At 34.6% G+C, this 21,553-nt stretch overlaps 3 protein-coding genes across 3 annotated transcripts; 1 reads left to right on the top strand and 2 right to left on the bottom strand.

Moving 5' to 3' along the window:
* Window positions 1-283: 283 nt before the first annotated feature.
* LOC125186458 (heme oxygenase 1, chloroplastic-like) lies at window positions 284-2,569 on the bottom strand. The gene is made up of 4 exons (XM_048082824.1): window positions 2,029-2,569; window positions 1,136-1,359; window positions 517-624; window positions 284-432 (listed from the first exon to the last, which is right to left on the bottom strand). Exons 1-4 carry the CDS (start codon window positions 2,420-2,422, stop codon window positions 340-342), a joined length of 819 nt encoding a protein of 272 aa, XP_047938781.1. The 5' UTR covers window positions 2,423-2,569; the 3' UTR covers window positions 284-339.
* A 6,155-nt stretch (window positions 2,570-8,724) lies between these two features.
* LOC125191256 (SPX domain-containing protein 1-like) lies at window positions 8,725-10,602 on the bottom strand. The gene is made up of 3 exons (XM_048088770.1): window positions 10,118-10,602; window positions 9,522-9,648; window positions 8,725-9,298 (listed from the first exon to the last, which is right to left on the bottom strand). Exons 1-3 carry the CDS (start codon window positions 10,409-10,411, stop codon window positions 8,889-8,891), a joined length of 831 nt encoding a protein of 276 aa, XP_047944727.1. The 5' UTR covers window positions 10,412-10,602; the 3' UTR covers window positions 8,725-8,888.
* Window positions 10,603-15,640: 5,038 nt separating this feature from the next.
* Window positions 15,641-16,638, top strand: LOC125189468 (DEAD-box ATP-dependent RNA helicase 45-like). Its single transcript, XM_048086742.1, has 3 exons — window positions 15,641-15,812; window positions 16,123-16,511; window positions 16,597-16,638. The coding sequence occupies exons 1-3, from the start codon at window positions 15,641-15,643 to the stop codon at window positions 16,636-16,638; spliced, it is 603 nt and encodes a 200-aa protein (XP_047942699.1).
* The last annotated feature ends 4,915 nt before the right edge of the window (window positions 16,639-21,553 follow it).

Here is a 21,553-nt window from a genome sequence, read left to right as displayed (position 1 = left end):
TAGGAATTGAAACACCGGTTGTCATGTCTCTTGCTCTCCTCACTTTTGCAGAATTTAATAAATAAGCGTCCCAATTTCCATACGTCCACAAAGAAGAATTTCGCCCATTGTTAAGGGTGTTTGATTATGTAAATATGTGCTTTTGTGTGTTAAAATTTTCAAGTAAAACAAAATGGTGTCTAAATTGAACGTCTCCCAAATGCCATTATTTCCAGATTTCACCCAATAAATTTATTTTGCAATTTAAGTTAAACAGAGCATGATGATAATATAACACAAGTGATGAACGAGATTTCATCTTAGAATTAAACATAGAAATACCAAGTTTGGCAATAAAAGTCAGGACAGCACCAGACGAAGAATTTCCCCGGAAAACTTGAACGATTTTTCAGTTTCTTCGAGGCAATGATCCTTCTCCTCCCTACTCCAGTTCTGCCAAGTATCAAACAAGCATAAACGTTAGATCTAACTAATGAAATTCTGCATAAAATTTTAGAAAGGGCGTCAAACTCATACTTCAGCAACTCTGTTTAGCTTGTCGCGAACATTCTGCAGCAGTTGGGACAGCTCCCCTTCCCATTTGTAGAACTCCAATTCCTTGCCATTTAGGATCTTCTCAGCTACCTGATCACAACAAACTAGCTTAGAGGGAGTAACTGAGATTTGCACTGTGTGTAAATTACTTTTTCGAGATCCTTTTCTTCAAGTTGATTGAGATGAACTTGCATACACCGTGGTTTACTTATGTAAATTGCCTTTTTACAGTTCCTTAGAATGTACTGAAATAGAACTAAAGGAATAAACAGTACTTTATCCTGCTTGGGATCAAAGAATACTAAAGAATCTGAACTTTCATAAGTATGACTTAGACATGAGATGAGAGCCAAGAATCTGATTATAGAATCTCTATCGTATATATTAAAACAAATTATAATTATCATATTGGGGCAATTGTAGAGCTTCATTTCAAAGATTTTGGCAATGATATAATAATCTCATCAATATTCCATGGTGGTTATGAACTCGCAAAAGAATATATATTGAAATTAGTGCGCGGCAGCTATGTCATGGTAACATCAGTGTGCAACAAAGAAATCTGATAGTATAATATCAAAAGAATTGAAATACGGCTTACCTTCTTTCCTATCATCCTGCCACCGGCTGAGTGAGCAAAGTATGTATTGTAGAAATGGCAAAGGAAAGCTGGAGGATCTTTTTCAGATAATTCCTCGACATACTGAGCATAGTTAATGCCAGGAGATGATGGTTCCGGGATGGCATGACCTTGCTCCTTAAACCATTCAAGATCCTTAGCAAGTCCTTCCGATCTCTCAAGTCCCGTGTTTTTAAATTCTGCATCTGAGAACACAAAAGCAACTTTCAACTCAATAGCATGAAATAGATTTATTATCCTAAGCCACAAACAGAGCCAAACATTTGACAACACGGCATTGATCAAAATATACATTCGTATTGAAAATTGGACTGTCTGACAAGGGGTAAAATGAAAATTTAGCTATGTTTTGTCAATCACGTACTCAAGAATGGAGACATTCGTACGGATTCCATGAAGGCAAATATTGATGGGAATCGACTAGTTACGTCTAATGAGTCAAAGTGCCTATGCACAAATTGGCACTATGTTTGATAAGAGCTGATAAAAAGTGGCAAAAGGGAAAAAAACAAGAGGAAAGCCAACAACATTCAGAAGATGTGAACATAAGTTCACAGCAATAGTTTAAAGTAAATTCATCCACAATGATCCTCTCACCAATTGCTATGTCCTCAAGACAATCTTCTTATATAAAATTCATGTATGCAATTCAAAAGGAAACACAGCAATCAAGGTTTTTCAGAATAACAAACCACACTCCATTTCATCAGAAGAAGTCTCAAGTCAAAAAGGGCAGTGAGCAAATCAAATTTCCATCAGAAAATCTCAATTCACAGATATCAGAATAGGCATCATCAGCAAACAAAAAAATTAAGGGCAAAAATCATGATCAAAACAAAATCAAACACACTCACATTCAGGGAAAGCAGCTTTGTCCACAATCCTCTCAAGAGTATCATAAACCAATTTGCTATCAACCAAGAATCGCAAGTAACCTTCCACGGTAGGCTCCCATCTAGCAACAGGCTGCCCCTGCGGCTCCTTCTCCCCCTCCTTGGCCTGATCCTTGGTGTGCAGCTTCATAGCCACAAATCTCATCTCCTCCACAAACCCCTTAGCCTCGCCGGGATACCTCTTCTTTCCCTTCTCCGCCGCCGTGGTGGCTGCAATCACCACCATCCTCGACTTCTTGGCCGAAAAACTCGATGTGGGCATCGACAAAAACTGAACTTGGGGCTTTTTCGAAACTCCCAATTGAGGTTTCTTATAGAGGGGTTGAGCGCGGGAGATGGGTGTTATAGAAGCCATCTTTTAGACAAAAAATTGCTGAAACTGTTATCCGAGGAAGCAGTAAAGTGTTGATGGAGACGGATTGTTTAATGAGAATTGCAGTTGAGTGCAAGCAATAAGCTGGAAGAGAATGGAGAATAATAAGTGTCGTCTGTGAAGAGAAGAAAGAGGTATCGTATATATGGATACAGAAATTTTACAAGCGGCGTCTCTTTTTAGGGCAAATTCATTAATTGGTGTATTTTTTGCTAGTATTAACCAATTAATTAAATACTACTAATAGCATGGGTTAAATGGTCTAATTTTATTTCCTGAGGTAGTGTTCGGTTGCCAAGATAAAATAATACTAAGATAGCATCTAGGATTGAGTTGTTAGATTATTTTAGTCATAGGGGGTTAGCTAATATTAATGATCTCATTATTATCCATTTAGGAATGAGTTGAGAAACTAAATCTCATGAACTAAACACACTACTAATTTAATCTGGGATACAATCTTACAAACCGAGTATCGTCACTATTACCTATTTCTAAAAAAATATACCGTAGTACTAGTTTTATTATCTTAGGTCTTCTTTCTAATATTAGTATTTTTCCCATATCTTTTCATTCTCTTTTTATTTTACTAATTGTATATTAAAATTTGTGTTATATTCAATTATATCTATTTTTTTTATGAACGGAGAAGTGTATAATAAAAATGGTTTGGGCTAGATGACTAATTGCCTCATTTTTTATTCTTCATTTAATGAGGTAAATTAAGTTAATTTATTCTGTAACTCATTGATTGAATTTAGTTTTAATTTTATTTTTAATTATTGATTATTATAAATAATAATTTTATGTACTTTTTGTAAATTATTGTTGAGTGAATTTATATAATTTAGATGATACTATATAGAGTAGAATTACAATTTAGTGAAAAATTGAGATTGAGTTTTGTTGTAAATGATACTCTATATACTTAAAATAAGAGGGAAATATTATTGTAAATGTTTTTCACGATTTCGTGATTGAGTGTGTGTACAAACATAACGGAACATTAACGCCTTGGACAATCCCAAATGGATAGGTTTGTCTATATTTTATAGAGAAGAGGTGAGAACACGTCACACTACTGCTATTGGAGGTTTGGTAGAGTGGGCCACGTGCGACGTCGTATCATGTTCTAGGATGTCGTTAAATCTTTTTTTTTTTTTTTTATTGTTATCTTTATTCAATCTTCAATTTATAAGTATGGAGAGTCTGAAGATGGTGACATGCTTTTTTTCTTTATCTTTGTATGTGTGAGAAGCCAATGTTATGCACTAAATTATTTTCTCAAGCAAATTTTCTAGTGGTATGGTGCCAAAAAAAGCACAGAAATATTGTCTACTTTTTAAAATATTTTTATCTTATCAGCTTTTAAACATTTGTACTCCCTCCGTCCCGGAGTATTAGACTCACTTTTTTTGGGCACATGATTTAAGGAATTGATATTTAAATAGTTAAAGTGGAGAGAGTAAAGTATGAGAGAGGGAAAAAGTAGGGGAGAGAAGAGAGAGAAAAGTAGGTGGAGAATAAAATAAGATAGATGTTTTTTTCTAAAAAATGAAATGAGTCTAATATGTTGGAACATCTAAAAAAAGAAAATTGATTTAATACCTTGGGACGGAGAGAATACTACTTATCAAAGAGTTTCCCACTTATTTTTGAAGATCAATATAATAAATATGCTTAGTTTTTCTTATTGTGTAGTAGTTAGCTAATATATGTATTTTCTTCCACAATAACAGTTAAGAACTTAGACAATTTGTAACTTTTTCACCAGAAATTAATTTATGTGTTAAACGTGTCTTGATAAAAGTTAGTATACCTTTTTGTGCACATCAACCATTTTTCACCCGAAACTAGTAATAACTGAATAAAGAAAAGGAAGGCTTTTGAACTTTTGAACATACTCCTAAATATAATTGTGTTATCATCTCAATGAACTTTTAATTCTAATTTGTTATGAAAATTCAGATATAAGAACATTTGAATTTGGAAGTACATACATAGTTAAACTTTAGAGGAGAGAACAAATTAACCCACAATAACAGGTCCGTTCACGTAAAGATTAAAAAATAGACCAGCTTACATCATACATAGAGGGAACAATTTATTATCAAAAAATTTAGAAAATGTTTGGCAGGAACCATGAATTAGCCTTAAAAAATATAGCAGGATTAAGTATGTGCTTACATTTTGAAGAGGAAGGCTTTATTATATGAGTATAAAACACTTTTTACTGAGCAAATAATTCCGATTTAATGATTGAATGATTATGTAACACCCCCGGCACCCCCAATTTTAAAAGATAAGATGTGAGGGTGTGAGTTTCAATACCCTTGTAAGGTATTCATACATTAATTATAACAAGATTTTAAACATTAAGAAACATTTCTCTAGCCACATATTACATATATAAGTTATAGATTTCTATGGGGTTTGTCTTAGTGTGCTAACTTTCTTAATGTGCTACTTATATTATATTTCTAACTAATACTCCCTCCGTCCCCGAATACTTGACACGGTTTGATCCGGCACGAGTTTTAAAAAATGTAATGGAAAGTGTGTAAAAGTTGGTGGGATGTGGATCCTACTTTTAAAGTATTAGTTTTATAATAAATGTGAGTAGGAATGAGTTAGTGGAATATGGGGTCCACTACCAAAAATGGAAAAAGTAAACTGTGTCAAGTATTCGGAGAATGACCGAAATGGCAAACCGTGTCAAGTATTCGGGGACATTTGAGGGAGTACATGATACTTTAGGGGAGTGATCAATTGCTAACTCATCATTTAATTGCTAACTACAACTAATTTAAGGCCATAGGATTTTAAAAAACGTGTGGTCTACAATTTGGCACGTGTAATTTTCATTTTTATTAATTAAATCGAAAAAGATTAAAAAAAAAACTCTAAATTAGGGTTTTGGATGAAAATGTCAATATAGTGTTCCGAAAATATCAACACAATGTTTTGAGAATGTCAACACAATGCTTTAAGAATGTTAACCAATTGTTTATATTGACATTCTACATGTATTATATTGACATATTTTATATAGTATGTTGACATTTGCTTGTACGAAAAAATTAAACAATTTCGAAAAAAATTACAAATTTTGACGTCGGAACATATGCATGTATGATATCGTTGGAATCCTTATGAAATTATATTTAATTTGATATATGTTATTTGAATTTAAAGTTTTGAGATTTCTTTTAAAAGTTAGTTATAACTAAACATGTAGTTAATCGACATTAATACCCCTATTGATATTTTTTGGAATTTATCCTATGGTCTTATTGACGTTTTCCATTGATCGTAATTTGAATATCTAATGGCTATTATCAATTAAATTATAAGAGCATTTCCAACCATTACACTAATCTCAAACTCATTTTAGTGTAAATGTCACACTAAATATTGATTTTGCTCCAACCATTTAAACTAAACTCAAACTCAAAAGAATATTTCTCTCCCACTAACTTTGTATACCTTTCAATCATACCTATATATTTTATCTAAATTACACACTAAACCCATGACACTTTGTCAATATCTTAAATTAAATTAAATAAGTATAATATAAGTTTTATTATTAGATTAATTTTTTATTAGTTTTTGTAATTTTAATTATTAGTCTTCTATTTTTAATTTTATGTATTTGGCTTAGATTTCTCTATTTTGGAATTTCCATATTACATATTGTTAATTACTAATGTTTAACTATATTTTGTTATATTTTATAGCATATTTAGTTTGAATAATGTTAATATACATATAGTATTTAATTAACTAATAAAATAAATCATTCCGTAGATTTATATATACCATTTATACGTGCCATAAGTTATCAATCAATTTAATAAAATTTGATTCTGTATTGAAATAAAATAACGGCTCTTTATTAGCAAAATAATAGATTCTTTTTTCAATTACATTGAATAATACTACTCCATAATATTAATATGGGCCAGCCCACTATTTAATAACTAATCAATTATTAAAAAAAATTAGATTAGATTATTATTTCACCACTAGTCTTCTTCCCCACGCCGCTGCATCTGTAAGTTTTTCAATCTCTGTATTTCAATTTCTCTTCCCTCTCTTTTTCTATTTTGATAAATATGAACTGATTTGGACTTGAATGCAATAACTCAAACTATGAAAAGTGTTTTTGGTATACTTTTAGTGCAAACCTAAAGATAGGTATTTTTTTCTTCAAAAACCTATAATGGGATTGGTTTTGCAGTACTATTAGAGGTATTTTTCTACTGCATTTTTAGTTTTGCAATACTGTTGGAGATGGTCTAAGTTAACAATATAACACTCCCTATACTTTAACCCTCTTGGATCACCAATTATTATTTTTCGGGGTTAAAACAACTACTGAAAGCCTTATTAAAGAATTTTAAAATTCGTGATTTGCAAATTTTCTACAATTGATAAAGTAAATCCAATCTAAAGAAAGTGTTTAGGGCGTTACAGCTTATTAGATTATTTAAAAGATCTTCAACTTTCATCCATGACGAATATATATTATAATTATTGCGTGATTTTAGAATTACATAAAATACTAGATTATTACCTCCGTCCCCAAAATTTTGACATAGTTTACTATTTCGATCCGTATCTGAAAATTTGACACACTTCACCTTTTATCATTTTTTATAGTAGACCTCATATTCCACTAACTCATTCCTACTCACATTTTATTATAAAACTAATACTTTAAAAATATGACTCACGTTCCACCAGTTTTTTCAATTCACTTTCCATTAAATTTCTTAAAACCCGTGCCGAGTCAAAGTGTGTTAAATTTTGGGGAACGGAGGTAGTAATATTTATAAACAATTACTATGCTTAAATTTAATTTTGTTATAATTATGTTTGAGAAAAATGAATTGGAAGAACAAGGAATTAGGAAAAATATAAATAGAAAGAAATAGTTAGGATAGCCATAAATAAAATTATGATAGAATTAATTAAAATATAGATTAGTTGTAAAGGATTTGTCTGGGTAGACGCTAGCTGAGTTTCTATTGGGTCTGAGTTGATAATTTTGTACACTAGTTTCTTGATTAGTAATTTATCTCTTCTCTTAGTTGGTTATGGCATATTTGGACGGATCTTGTTGATATAGATCCAAGAATACAATATCATATAGTGTTCACTTTGCTCTATTTTTATATCCGGACATTTCGATCAGTCAAGATTTGGGTATTAGTTTTAGACTGTTAGCTTATTCTGTTAAAGCCAGTTCTTCTAGAAACACACTAAACATGATATAAACATCCAAAAGAATTGCAAAAAAAAAAGTTAATAGAACTCAAAAATTATAATGAAAGGAAAAACATTGATAAAAACACTTGTTCGAAATGTAACTAATGTTACCAAATGATATGATCATCGGCGCTTGTTTGATGAACGACGAGGAATTCTACAAGAACGAGGTGGATGACTTGAAATAGGTAGATGAATGACGCTACAAGCGGGATGGAGGACCATATTATAAGTTGTGATATGGAGTGAATGACGTCACAAATGAGTGTGAAAATTTATTTGATAAGTCGGATAAAATTGTCATTGAATTAAAACTTTATGAGATAATTCTAGAGAGATAAAACTCAAAATATTAGTAATATTCAAATGTATATTTTTTTAGTCCAATAATGAGGCATTTATATAGGCCCAGAAAAAAATCTTAAACATAAAGAAAAATAAAATTTAAAAGAAAATAAATTAGAAAGAAAAAACTATAATTGACAGAATGAAAGAATATTAAAGCCAATTAATATTGGCCAACAACTTTCCCTCTACTTGTTCTAGTTAACTAGAAAAACAAATAATAACCAATATAAGTTAAAGAATTAAGAAAACCTTAAGTTTTAAAAAGAGAGAAAAATCAAGCCAATTATTCCAATTCCAACTATATTGTCAAACAAAATAATCTCCACCATGTACAAGTTACATTCTGCCAGCTTAAAGGGAAAACATGTGTAATCAATGGACAATTTACTTCTCCCCATTAAATTCTTCGAAATAGGCGTGATTGTTTAATCAAAACAAAAGGGGAGATATGCTGAAATATCTACAAAAGCAAAAGGCATATTGAGGAATTAACCTTTTCCAACATAACTGGAAAATTAGTAGTGGATCAGTGGTGTAGTTTTGCCAATTTTTCACATTCCAATGTTATTTCCCTGTGTTGTTCAAAAACAGAGTAATTTTTCGTATCTTACACTAGTTATAGATTGAGATTCAAATAAACCCAATTTTATAGGCCAACCATATCCAGAACAGGCTACTATAACCTCGATATAGTATTTAGAGTATTTTACATTTCTGTCAGTATACATTACATGCAAAATCAAATGCACGAGTTAAGTGAACAAAACAAGAAAACAAAATAATAGGCATAAGCAGCCTATTTCTACTCCACAGGAGCATCACAGCTCTACTTGGCAACTTGTTCCAGAAGAGGGATTTTGTTCCAAGGATCCTCCAATCCACTAATCTGGAGAGGCGGTAATGAAAATGCGCTAACCGTAGAGCTCCCGCTGCGAATCTCTTTCAAAACGCGCAACGCAGCCAATGTACTCTTCATATACAGGCTCTTCATGTATTTTATCTGTGCAAGCTCCTTAGGTTCCTCCATCACACCCTCTTCCGGTGCACTGCTCGTAGAGGGTTCGTTCCCAACCACTGGGAGAGGGAACATTTGATCAAGCATATTCTCACACTCCTTCACAAGCTTGTACAGCAGGTCAGTCGTGTAGAATGGCTGCTGCAGAACATTCTGTATGAATGGCAACCGAAGGAGAGCGCCAGTTCTTTTGTCATACTTCTTCAAAATCTTAACCAGTCCTGTTCCATATAACTGGAAACATCAGGCAACAGCAATAATACTCATCGAAACTACGAGTTTGAGCATCAAATTCCATACTGGTAATATACAAAAGCAACATAAAGCTCAGAACCAAACAACAATTTACAATTTACAATTTACGAGATAGAGGCGGGCGTGCACATCAGCACAGGGATAAATACAGAGCATTGTTAATAGAAGGAGAAGGTCCAAGGTTTTTACCAGTGTAGTTAAGAGCACTGTAATTCTCCAACAAAACCATCTCCCCATGGAAGTCCACAATTTCTGTCCGGATCTTAATCATCTCATCTTTCTTATCCTTCGCATTCGCCACACTATCGCGTAGTTCCTGTACACACCACAAATTACAAATCAAGTTAATACTAGCTGATATCAATCAACAAATAGTCAATGCAAGAAATACCAGAGTTAAAGAATTGTTAGTTCCAATATAAGTTGGAAACAGTTAATGTGACCAAAACAAGGAGTACTAAAAAACTACTGCTGCACTGAGCCTCACTGCCACACAAAATCGAATGGCATATATACGGCTTAAGCGATTGTGACTGTTTAATTAGGGAATGTGAAATTAATCATGGTTTGATTTCTGGATTTAACTGAAAATAGCTGAGATTGATCTTACAATTTCGAGCAGTAAATTAAATCTTACTCCTATCTACTGCTTTAGTTAGCATTGCATTCATGAATCATTGGTGCCGAACAAAAATACAAAATTCCAACAAAATTGACAAATTAGGGCAACGGAAAAGGCAGGCGCAAAACGGAAAAATAAGATGAATAATCGGAGAATAAATTACCTTCAATCTGATGATATACTCCTCCTCTTTCTCAACGAAGAAGGAATTAAACTTGTCGAGCTCATCCTCCAAAAGCTTGAGGAAATCCACCTCCTCCTCAGTCATGGCATCCCCTTCCCGGCGGGTCTCCTCCATCCTCCGCTTCTTCTGCGGCCTTTCCTCCCCCTCGCCGGCAGGCTTATTCGGCTCGAACAGCTTGAGCCGCTTCTTCAGCTCCTTGTACGACAAAAACTTGTCTCTCCACTCCGGCAACGTCTCCTCAATCTGGTTGCTCAAACTCTTCCCAAACTTCATCTTCAAAAAAAGCAAATCAACAATTTCCAAATCCTCGGACTCCTCCCTCTGTAATTATGTATATGAGACGGAATAATGGGGTTTGCTTTGCCGTTTGGAATGGAGAGGAGGAGAAAGGGGAAAGGGGGAAAGGGGATATAAACGGAGGAAGAGGAGAGAGAATATGCGGAGGGTATAGTTGGAATATTCTTTTCCGAAGAGGATATCTTGGTTTTATACTTTTATTCCCTTGAGACGGCGACGTTTATGTTTCTTATTCCCGCCATCTGCTGGTGGGCTGCCACGTGGCCACCTCACCCTCTTTAGTTACTGGACTGTGTATTATGTCCTCAAAATTAGTAACGCCTTTCTGTTATTTAAATTTTATTCACCTATAAAATCTGTCTTATTCAGATTAATTTGATCGTATTTCGTCGAGCATCAATTCGTACGAAATCGCATCTTTTTTTTTTTTTTAGAAAAGATAAAATACTGAACAAGACAAAGTTTATATGGAAATTGAAAGATGATCAAATATCAATTGACATAAGTATTTACTTTTGTTTTGTTACAGATGGTTTAGCTTCAAATTGGAGTATAAATTTGAATAAATTATTTGATATTTATACAAGATTTTCGCAAATCTAAACTTCATTTCATTACTATAGGCGATTGTTTCATTTTGAAATCACACGAGATTCACTGTGAAGTTACGTGATTAACATTTTAAGAGATGATTTTTATCCTTTAATTCAAATAAAACGATAAATAATATTAAAATTAGGAGCTAAAACAATATATATATATATATATATATATATATATATAGGATTGTGATCAATTGAGATTTTTTTATGCTAATTGAGAAATGAGATGCAATATCAGCCACTCTTTTTTATTAAATGAGTGGTCCAGATTTTTTCACATGGAAAATATCTTTAGATTAATTAATTATGAAAAGGGCAGAATAGTAATATCATAGTAAATTTTATTTAATAAATATTTTTTTTAATTTTTAATTTTAATTTTTTATTTATTTTTTTTTATTTTTTTTTTAATTTTTAAATTTTTATTTTATTTTTTTTAAAATTTATTTTATTTTTTATTTTTAAATTTTTTTATTTTAATTTTTCAACTACATATACAATTCATGTCAACTATACACATATAATGTCAACTATGTGTACAATCCATGTCAACCACACACACAATTCATGTCAACTACACACATATAATGTCAACTATGTGTACAATCCATGTCAACTACATATACAATTCATGTTAACTACACAATATAATGTCAACTACACAAATAGTATTTATTGAATAAAGTTGTTGACATTTGATGTGTAGTTGAAAAAAAAAATTTTAAATTAAATAAAAATTAAATAAATTTTTTTTAATAAAATTACAATTATGCCCCTCTGTTGACATAAACTACATGCTGTTGACATTTCACAAATATTCTAGAAGAGTGGTTGAGATTGCATCTCAATTCTCAATTAGGTTGATAAATCTCAACCTAACAAGACCCTATATATATAGTGTATATATATATATATAGGGGAGCATTATGGTCCAAGTGGACCTTAAGTGTTATGTTCAAATGTGTTTTTAGCCTTAGGATTAACTTGATGGATGGTTGAGATTCATAATATACATCCTTCTCCGTGTTACATTATTGGCAATTCCGAATTACATTATAGGGGTATATTTGGCACATCACCTAAATCACACGTTTTCAAAATGGAAGTTCCGAAATTTGCTACAATTCATTCCAACCAACCTCCCACATTCTCCTCACTCTCGATTTCTCACTCCAAAAGCAGCCCAATTGACTACAAAACCTAGTTCTCTAAAAATCTCTACACATTCAACCCTAGTCTTCTTTGTCACTACATTCCCTCACTCTCAATTTAGCATCGCTGACCCTAGGCAAATCCTTCTCCACTTTGCACGACCACGACGACGGTGGGACACGGCGGCGGCGGTAGAATCGACCCTAGCCTTTACAATTGAAACGGCGGCGGGGATTGAGTTTTTTTTATATATAGCTTTGTAGTCCATTGATTCGACTGAGTTAATACCAAGATTGGATTTTTGTTTTACATTATTGAGATTAATTGTAGTATTGTGATGTTTTAATACCATCATAATGATTTGTTCATTCAGTTCTAATCGATGAAAAAAGGGAAGAACATGGTCAAAAGAGTGCGACCATTCAAGACCAAATCGAACACCGAAGATGGTAAGCTTTGTCTATCTGTTAAGGATTGTGATCTTGAACTCTGAATAATGTAACAGATTAAGGATTGTGGTGATATTTTTTTTATGTTCTCTGTTTCATTGTTCATAAGAGACTGATACATTATGCAATACACAATCCAGAATAATGTATAGCATATTTGTTAACATTGTTGTCATCCGCACAAGGTCTGGAATGCAAGGTGTTTGTGCTATACGTTACATTATTAAGCCCAATCAGTACATTAAATCAGTGCTTAGACAGTAATATATGATAATAAAAGCAATAATGTAAACAAATGTGCAAGGTTATGTACATTATTGATGTTCATTTTTTGTACTAGTTGTCGTTACATTATTCAAGGTTGTTGTATACATTATTTCATAGTCAGCATACATTAGTGGCCATGTTTCTACTACATTATTGTGGATTGTTGTGTACATTATTTGTGCTATAGTTTACATTATTTACCCCAGTTTGGTACATTAAAACATATTCATTATGTAGTAATGTATGCTCTCTACGGCAATAATGTAAACGACACAAGTCTCATGTTGGTATGTAGATACATTATTCATTTGGTGATGTAACATTATTCATTTTTAGCATGTCTTTATTTTAACACATATATGACGTATATTGTCCAACATACGATTATAATCTCACTTTTATTATGAACTTTTAAACAGGGTCGAAGAGGACAAGAGTATATTATAAAAATGACTTTGATGATTACTTTAAGGAGATGGATGTAGAGGATGTACGGGACGGAGGTCGTCGAAAAAGGGATGATGTACTCTATTTTAGGAGAACATGAACAGTGTATCAGAATTTTGTACTCCATTTAGTATTGCAAATGTAATGTAGTACTATATATTATTTTCTATGTTGACAATATTCGTGGAAGATATTACATTATTTAACAAATTATGTTTCAGTATGTTCTTCATCATGTATAAAAGTTTGTTATCTTAAATAATGTAAACCTACTTCATCAATAATGTAAGTCGTTACAACTTAATCATGTGGAATTATATACTTGGTTAAACAATGATGGAATAACAAGATACCAGTATAAAATATCATTATGTAGAATTCATTAATACGATAAGAAATATTAAATGAAATAATGCCTATGTTTTGCAATCTGTATTTGAAATATATAAAATGATGTGAATAAATTAATTAAGGTAACTAATCTAGAAGTTAACTAAAATAAAATCACGTCATGGTTTAAAGAATGAGAGATTCAAGGGATTGCAAATAACCGTCCAATATGTAATCTCCCATATATGCCCTTTTTTATTTTTTTAATAATTTCCAGCAATTCCACATGGCAAAATACAGGACATTAGATTGATAAATTGAATGGATGAGATCTGCTTGGATATTTGACAAAAAATTAGTTATGGACCTGATCACATCCCTATATATATATATATATATATACTTAGTTAGACATTTTTAAAATTATACTCCCTCCGTCCCGGATAATTCGGGTCACTTTGATTGGGCACGAGTTTTTAGAATTGTAATGAAAAGTGGGTGGAAAAAGTTAGTCATTTTTGGGTGACTAAAGTCCACTTTTGGTCCCCTACATTTGTCCTAAAATTCTTTTTGGTCCCTTACATTAAGTTTGTGATCTTTTGATCCCAAAATAGTGTTTTGGTCCAAAAAATTCCTTTTCAGTTAAATAATGGTCAAAGTGTTTGACCAACTTAATAACTTAATTAGTATAATCTAATTAACTTACTTAACTATAATTATAAATTAAAGATAATTTTTTAAAGAAATAGAGTATACGGGATCCTCTCCATTCATACACCCACTTTCCCCAATTTTAACTTATTAAATTGAAATTTCACCCAAATTCAAAAAATTCCTACCATCGTCTTCTCCAACATGGCCAAAAAAAAAAACATGGAGGGCTGGTTTAACTGTAGCGGTGGCAGCGAACGAGACCTCCGTATAGCATATGACAGAGAAAAGGCGAAAGATGGAAGCGTCTAAACTCTTCCTCCGCCGCGAAATCCTTCTCCTCCACCGCGAAATTGTTCTCTGCCGCGAAAGCCTCCTCCTCTGCGAAATCATCCTCCTCTACGAAGTCCTCCTCCGCCGAGATATCGACCTCCCTCGCCAAATCTTCCACAGCTGCTGAACACATGTTAGTTCAATATAGTACTATCAAGTAAATTTGTGACGATTTTGTGGAAAGCTTTGTGACTATTTGTGGAAAGCTAATTAGTTTGTATATTTTATTATTTGTAATAGGAAAAATGAGCAAAGTAAATTTCCTTTTAATCTGATTAATTTTATTTGAAGTAAAAGATTATTTTATAAAATATAATATTAAATTAATTAAGTTAATTAGGTTAATTAGATTATAATTAAGTTATTAAGTTGGTCAAACACTTTGACCGTATATTTTAACTGAAAAGGACTTTTTGGAACCGAAACAATATGTTTGGGACCAAAAGGTCACAAACTTAATGTAAGGGACCAAAAAGAATTTTAGGGCAAATGTAAGGGACCAAAAGTGGACTTTAGTCTTTTTGGGTCCTACCTTTATATATTAGTTTTATAATAAAATGTGAGTAGAAATGAGTTAGTGAAATACGAGGTCTACTACCAAAAATGATAAAAATGAAATGAGACAAATTATGATGCAGTTGTAGAATATAAAACTTGGTGGCTAAGAAAAGTATATTTTTGGTTTTATTTATTTCCTAGTTAATAGAATTAGGAGATGGAAAAAATATTAGTTATTTTTGCTTATTATCGTTTTAGTTATTTTCTTTCCATAAGTTTAGGATTTTTCTTTGCCTATATAAAGACTTCATTGTTGATCTTAAAAGACAGACTTTGAATAATAATTTGATATTGAGTTTTTATACTCCGAAGTTCTCAATTTAGTTGAGTTCTTTTTATCCATCAGTTAATCAATCTCATACGTTTCTACGTTCATTTTTGCCATCATTTGGTATCACGATCCAGGTTGATTATCAATGGTTGAACGTAGATATGGCGGCAGACGTGGCAATGCTCGTGGCGGCAATCGTGGTGGGGAACTTGGAGATCTCCCAAACGAAGAGGCTGCACGACAGCGTGATCTGCGCGACATCGAGAACGGTGATTTGAGACGACAGGTTCGAGACCTCCAGCGCGACATCGAGAACGGTGATTTGCAACAACAGGTTCGAGACCTACAATGACGATTGGCGCGACTGGAGAAGCGTCGGGGGAAATCCAACCCGATGAGATCTATTGCGCTGGAGAGTCGTCCGATGGACGATCCATTATTCAGTGACGTCTTCACATCATATGATGCGGATGAACCGTCGCAGAATTGTAACAACTTTATATTGTAGATGCCGGTGTATGATACGCCCGTATATGACGAGGATATATTGTTGATGTCGGTGTATGATACCCCCGTGTATGACGAGGATATATTGTCGATGTCGGTGCGTATACAACGAGGTTGAAGGGGGAAACCGCCTCCTAGGATTCATGTTTGGTAATGTCGATGGAGAAGTTGAAAGGGAGAAAGATCCTTCAGAGGAGGAAGATGATGAAGAATTCATGAAACGGGAGAAGAAAACCAAAGTGGAGAAGTTTTCATTGGTTGACCATTCGAAAATTGATTATCCTTCGCTCCGTAAGAATTTCTACAATGAAGTGAAGGAAATTTCAAAAATGACTTATGAAAAGGTTGCTGCACATGGGAAACAACTTGAATTGAAGGCACATGGAAAGGACATACCTACACCAATCAAAGCCTGGCACCACAGAGAATTGGCTACTAAAATTTTGGGTACTATTAAGAAGCTCAATTACGAGAAGCCCATGTCGACTCAACAAGCTTGTGCCTTGCCCGTAATTATGAGTGGTCGGAACTGCATAGGTCAGTCAATTATATATGGAGCTGAACATTTGTTGCGCCTATTTGTGAAATTTCCAGAATTATTGGCAAATGTGGAACGTGATGATGGAGAGAAAGTAGACTCGAGGACGAGTCTTTTTCAAGAAGGGGAGTATGATGCAGTTGTAGAATATAAAACTTGGTGGCTAAGAAAAGTATATTTTTGGTTTTATTTATTTCCTAGTTAATAGAATTAGGAGATGGAAAAAATATTAGTTATTTTTGCTTATTATCTTTTTAGTTATTTTCTTTCCATAAATTTAGGATTTTTCTTTGCCTATATAAAGGCTTCATTGTTGATCTTAAAAGACAGACTTTGATTATTTAATTTTACATCTGAGTGTTTATACTTTCCGAAGTTCTCAATTTAGTTGAGTTCTTTTTATCTACCAGTTCAGTCATTCTCATACCTCTCCGTTCATTTTGCATCAAATTATATGGAACATACCGAAATGGAAAATTGGGACTAATTATCTGGGACCGAGGGAGTAAAAGATAATTTAAAAACACACCATGCTACTTTGATAGAAACGGCGCTAATTACTCGAGCAACCAAACGACTACAATATGATTTAAAATGACTTCAATTAATATAATACTTTAACTGCCCTTTCCTTTTTCCTTTTTAACTTTTATTATTTAAGAATATCTATGAAAGAATAAAGATACATGCTTTGGAATATGCCGGATTTTCCGAATTTTATAAATTATAAGGGATACAAAATGACAAATATGTACATTTCATATTCCCAATTCCCACATATGCTAGCACCCTCCATAAACAATAAATAAAAGTTAAGTGTGATAAATAGCGATATTGACTTATGTGAAGAGTGACTTCTGTTCAATAGTAGATTAGGATCAAACCGTTGGATATGCCCTAATATGGAAGTCAAAATAATATGACATCATAGGCTTAAGAGTAGATGCTTCAAAATATTCCTTTTTTATTTATGGAGTATACATATAGATTATGGATGTATTAATATGATAATTCTCTTTATTGGGAGTAACATTATATTATTATTTTAGGTCGATAGATTCGAAAGATTGTGTGATTCTCAAGCTGCCATGTGAAAGATTGTGTGATTCTCAAGCTGCCATGTGACAGACTATTTTAATTAAATTAGAACATAAAAAAAACGTTGAAGGGCAGAATCGGTATTCTCTATTTTCAGTCGGTTACCAGATTGCAGTGTTATTCTATGAATATTACAGTGTCACATGCTTGCATCTTTCGTAATAGTTTTTAACTTACCAGATTGCAGTGTTACTCTATGAATATTGCAGTATTACTAAGTAGTATCTGCAGTTTACATATTACCAAATCCATTCCTGATTTAAATTTTGGGGAATTGATTAAAATACACACGCAATATCCAACACATAAAACTGCAATGTGGTATAGGTGATCCTCAACAATCTACTTCATCAATTCTTTATTAGAGCATCTAGGCCAGCCATAGGCTGGCCACAAACTCCTCCTGCCACATCATCAGCACTAAAATTCCCCCTGCCACATTATCAGGACAAACAACTGGACAAGCAATAGGTTAGCCACAACAATCAAAATTAAAAAATACAACTAAATTTACGAAATTAAACACAAAATACGTAATTAAATTTATGACACATATACATGAAAATTCATTAATTTTATTTTTTAAAAAAGTACATTAGATAAAAAAAATTACATAATTAAAAAAAACGGTCTTCCACACACAAGCCCCCGCCCCCGCCCCACTCTACTCCTCGTCGCCGTCGCCGACGTCCTCACCGCCACTCGGGACCCCCAAATCTACGGCATCTGAGCCCGCGTCTGATCCCCCCAACTGTGTCGCGGCGGCATCCAAATCGACCCGCATACTCTCGAGCATTGAGTGAAGAAACCTCTTCTCCACGGGGTCAGTTGTCTCCCTCCATTCAGCTAAGATCTTGTGCATCTGTTTACGCGTTTGTTGACGCGCGAAGAAGGCGCTCGGTTGGCGACTTGCCAGCAGGGGGGATGCCGACTGGACCTCCTGGGACCCCTAGGCGACTCCCCTCGTTGCCCGTTGCGCCCGCCTTTGACCAACCGGGCGAGTGCGGCGAGTAAACGATGGAGGGGACGAGAACTCCTGAACATCCTCGGGGAGGTCATGGGAACCGCCGCTGTAATCACCGCCATAGTTCAGCCGTTGCTTTTTCGGCCAGCCAGCATCGACACCCGCCCGGAACTTCTCGGAATCCATCAGCACCAAATAGCAGTTCCAGTAGGTGAATTCCTTATACAGCCCCGGCACGGGGAAGACTTTCTCCGCTATCCTCCTGCAGTCCTCGTCAGTTTGGCCACTGATCTTCATGCGGGGGGCATTGGTGTACAAGCCCGCAAATCGGGAGACCGCAGCCTTGATTCGCTCCCACCCCTTCCGGCACTCCTCCCTGCTGTATGCCTTCCCATGCGGGCATTTCCTCTTGTAGGCTGCTGCAATTTTAGCCCACATGTTGACGATCCTCTGATTGTTCGAAACGAGGGGATCATCGCAAACAAACACCCAAGCCTTGGACAGCGCGACGTTCTCATCATCCGTGCCGGGCTGCCGTCATCAGCCGGCTGCGACGACTCGCCGACCACCCTCTTGCCCTTCCTCTTCTTCTTCGGTTCGCCCCGGCCTCGCCCTACTCCCCCAAGGACGGGAGTGTCCGCCTCCTCGAGATCTATCCCCAGCTCCTCTAAGGAGAAAGTCTCTACCCCAGTGAACTGCATCTCCAATGGGGTCGATGTGTGCGAAGAGGCAGTCAAAAAATCAAGACTGGGACGATAGACATTGTCCCCCCCCCCACCTCCCGCGCCACCCCGGCATCATTTGCATCACGGCACCCCACCCGGGCATCATCTGCATACCGGGTTACATCCCCGGTACCCCCTGCCCGCCGCAGGGCGGCATCATCTGCATCCCCCCGGATGCCATAGTACCCCCGACCGCCATCTCGGGCATCATCTGCTGCCAAGGGTACATGTTGTAGTACCCGCCCATCGGCCCCCATCCAGCTCTCGCGGGTACCGTGGGAGTTTGAGTCCCGCTCGTCGCTGGAGTAGACTCGTTGTTGTTATCCATTTCGCGTTGTTGCTCTTGTACAGAAATTAAGAGAGAGAGAAAACTCGTTAAAACAAGTGGTGTGAATGAAAATGACGTGAAAATTGAGTATATATAGTGTTTCGAAAATTTAATTAAAAAAAAATGCGCTGGCCGATCGCTCGCCGATCGCCAGCCTACAATGGAAGCGAGTGGATCGGCCAGCGCCCAGAATCGGTCAGCGCTCGCCGAATTTCTTGCCGAAATGGCGCTCGCCGATTGCAATGGTTCGGCGAGCGGACCGGCCAGCGCCGGTCGCTCGCCGACCATTGTGGGATGCTCTTAGGGGTCTATCTTATAAATCTAAGGGCTAGGATTAGTGTTATGACGTCACTCTAAATATAGTGTCACTCACCCTAATGTTCCATGTATATTTAATTTTTATAGTATATACATATGGTAGGACTAATATTAATTACTACTACTACTATATTTTTATTTTAAATTTATGGTCAAATAAAAACTTTTAGATCAAAAATAGAGGTTGAGAATCTCATTTTTTTCGGTATGGATTTTAAGAAATGTTAAAAAAAGTTAGTATAAAAAAGTTAATGGTATATGAGTAGTTTATATAAAAAAATGGATGTTGGAAATCTCATTTCTTTTCGTCATATATCTTAAAATATGTTTAGAAAAGTGAGTGTAAAAAAGTTAGCGGTATATGAGTCTCACTTGTATATACAGTATATATTAGTTTTAAATAAAATATGAGGATAATAAGTTAGTGGAATGTGGAACCTAGTACCATTATTGATAAAAATAAATCGGAACTTCTATTAACGGATGGACCAAAATAGAAAAACGGATCATATTCGTGGATGGAGGAGTATGTTTTTTTAGCATGGACTAGTCCATATCATATGTCATTGACCCGAGCCCAACATTTAAGATAACTGGAGTGAGCCCAAATATTTAGAAGATATAGCTTTAAATTGGCCTCCTTAACTAGACGAACCTGATTCTATCACATCACATGCTTATTCTTTTGACACAAAATGTTTGTTTGTGAGTACCATGAATCCATGATCATGTGAATACTTATGTAATATCTGACTGTTCTACTTCTGTGCATACATGATCAGTGTGACAGTAACATAAAAATTATGAAGAATGCAAGTAGTTTTATATTTAAGTATTAACTTGATCTGTTAATCAAATTAAGATGTATGTTTGTTGCAAAATTATTTTTAATCCAAAACGATTATATTTCATGTCCGCACATAAGGAATTGAGAATATAATAAAATCTCTGCTAATTTGCGCCAGCTCGGACATTCAACTTCGGAGCCCATTATGAGTGTGAATTCAAAGTTGGAATTTACTTTACCGTGATTGTAGGGATTATATAGTCGACATATGAATATAATGGAGTATTTCGTTTGTAAATATTTATTCTATTTTTTTTATGTCATGCACATTTGATTTTATTTAAGAATACAAAAATAGTTTGATACCGTTTCGCCTTTTTCCACAAACTCAACAACTTTTTATGTTGTAGTAGCATAGAAAAATGAGGGCAGGGGTCGATTTATAAGAAATTGGACTAACGCAAAGTAAACGCTTCGTTTATTATTTTTATATGAAATTTTGAATTCTGATCTATTCATGGAGTAGTACTTATTATTTTAAAAAGCACAGACAAACTCAAATTTTGATACATTAGCTCTTCTGTCGCGTTGTTTACTTATTCTCTCTCCAATTTGCTAGAATAATTTTCGTTACCTTTACTCTCCCGTCTTCTTCCATATAAATGTCGCAATCTTCGCTCGATCTTCCGTCACGCGCCGTCAATCACGGAGGCTGTAGCGGCGACCGCTCATCGTCAAATTATTGTCATTTTATTCACTAATTAATTTTACCTAAACAAAACACAAAGCATCC

This window comes from Salvia hispanica, chromosome 5 (genome assembly GCF_023119035.1).
Source record: "Salvia hispanica cultivar TCC Black 2014 chromosome 5, UniMelb_Shisp_WGS_1.0, whole genome shotgun sequence".
NCBI classification, from domain to species: Eukaryota; Viridiplantae; Streptophyta; class Magnoliopsida; order Lamiales; family Lamiaceae; genus Salvia; species Salvia hispanica.
The sequence above is the reverse complement of the archived record's forward strand: the minus strand, read 5'-3'. Positions and strand labels throughout refer to the sequence as shown.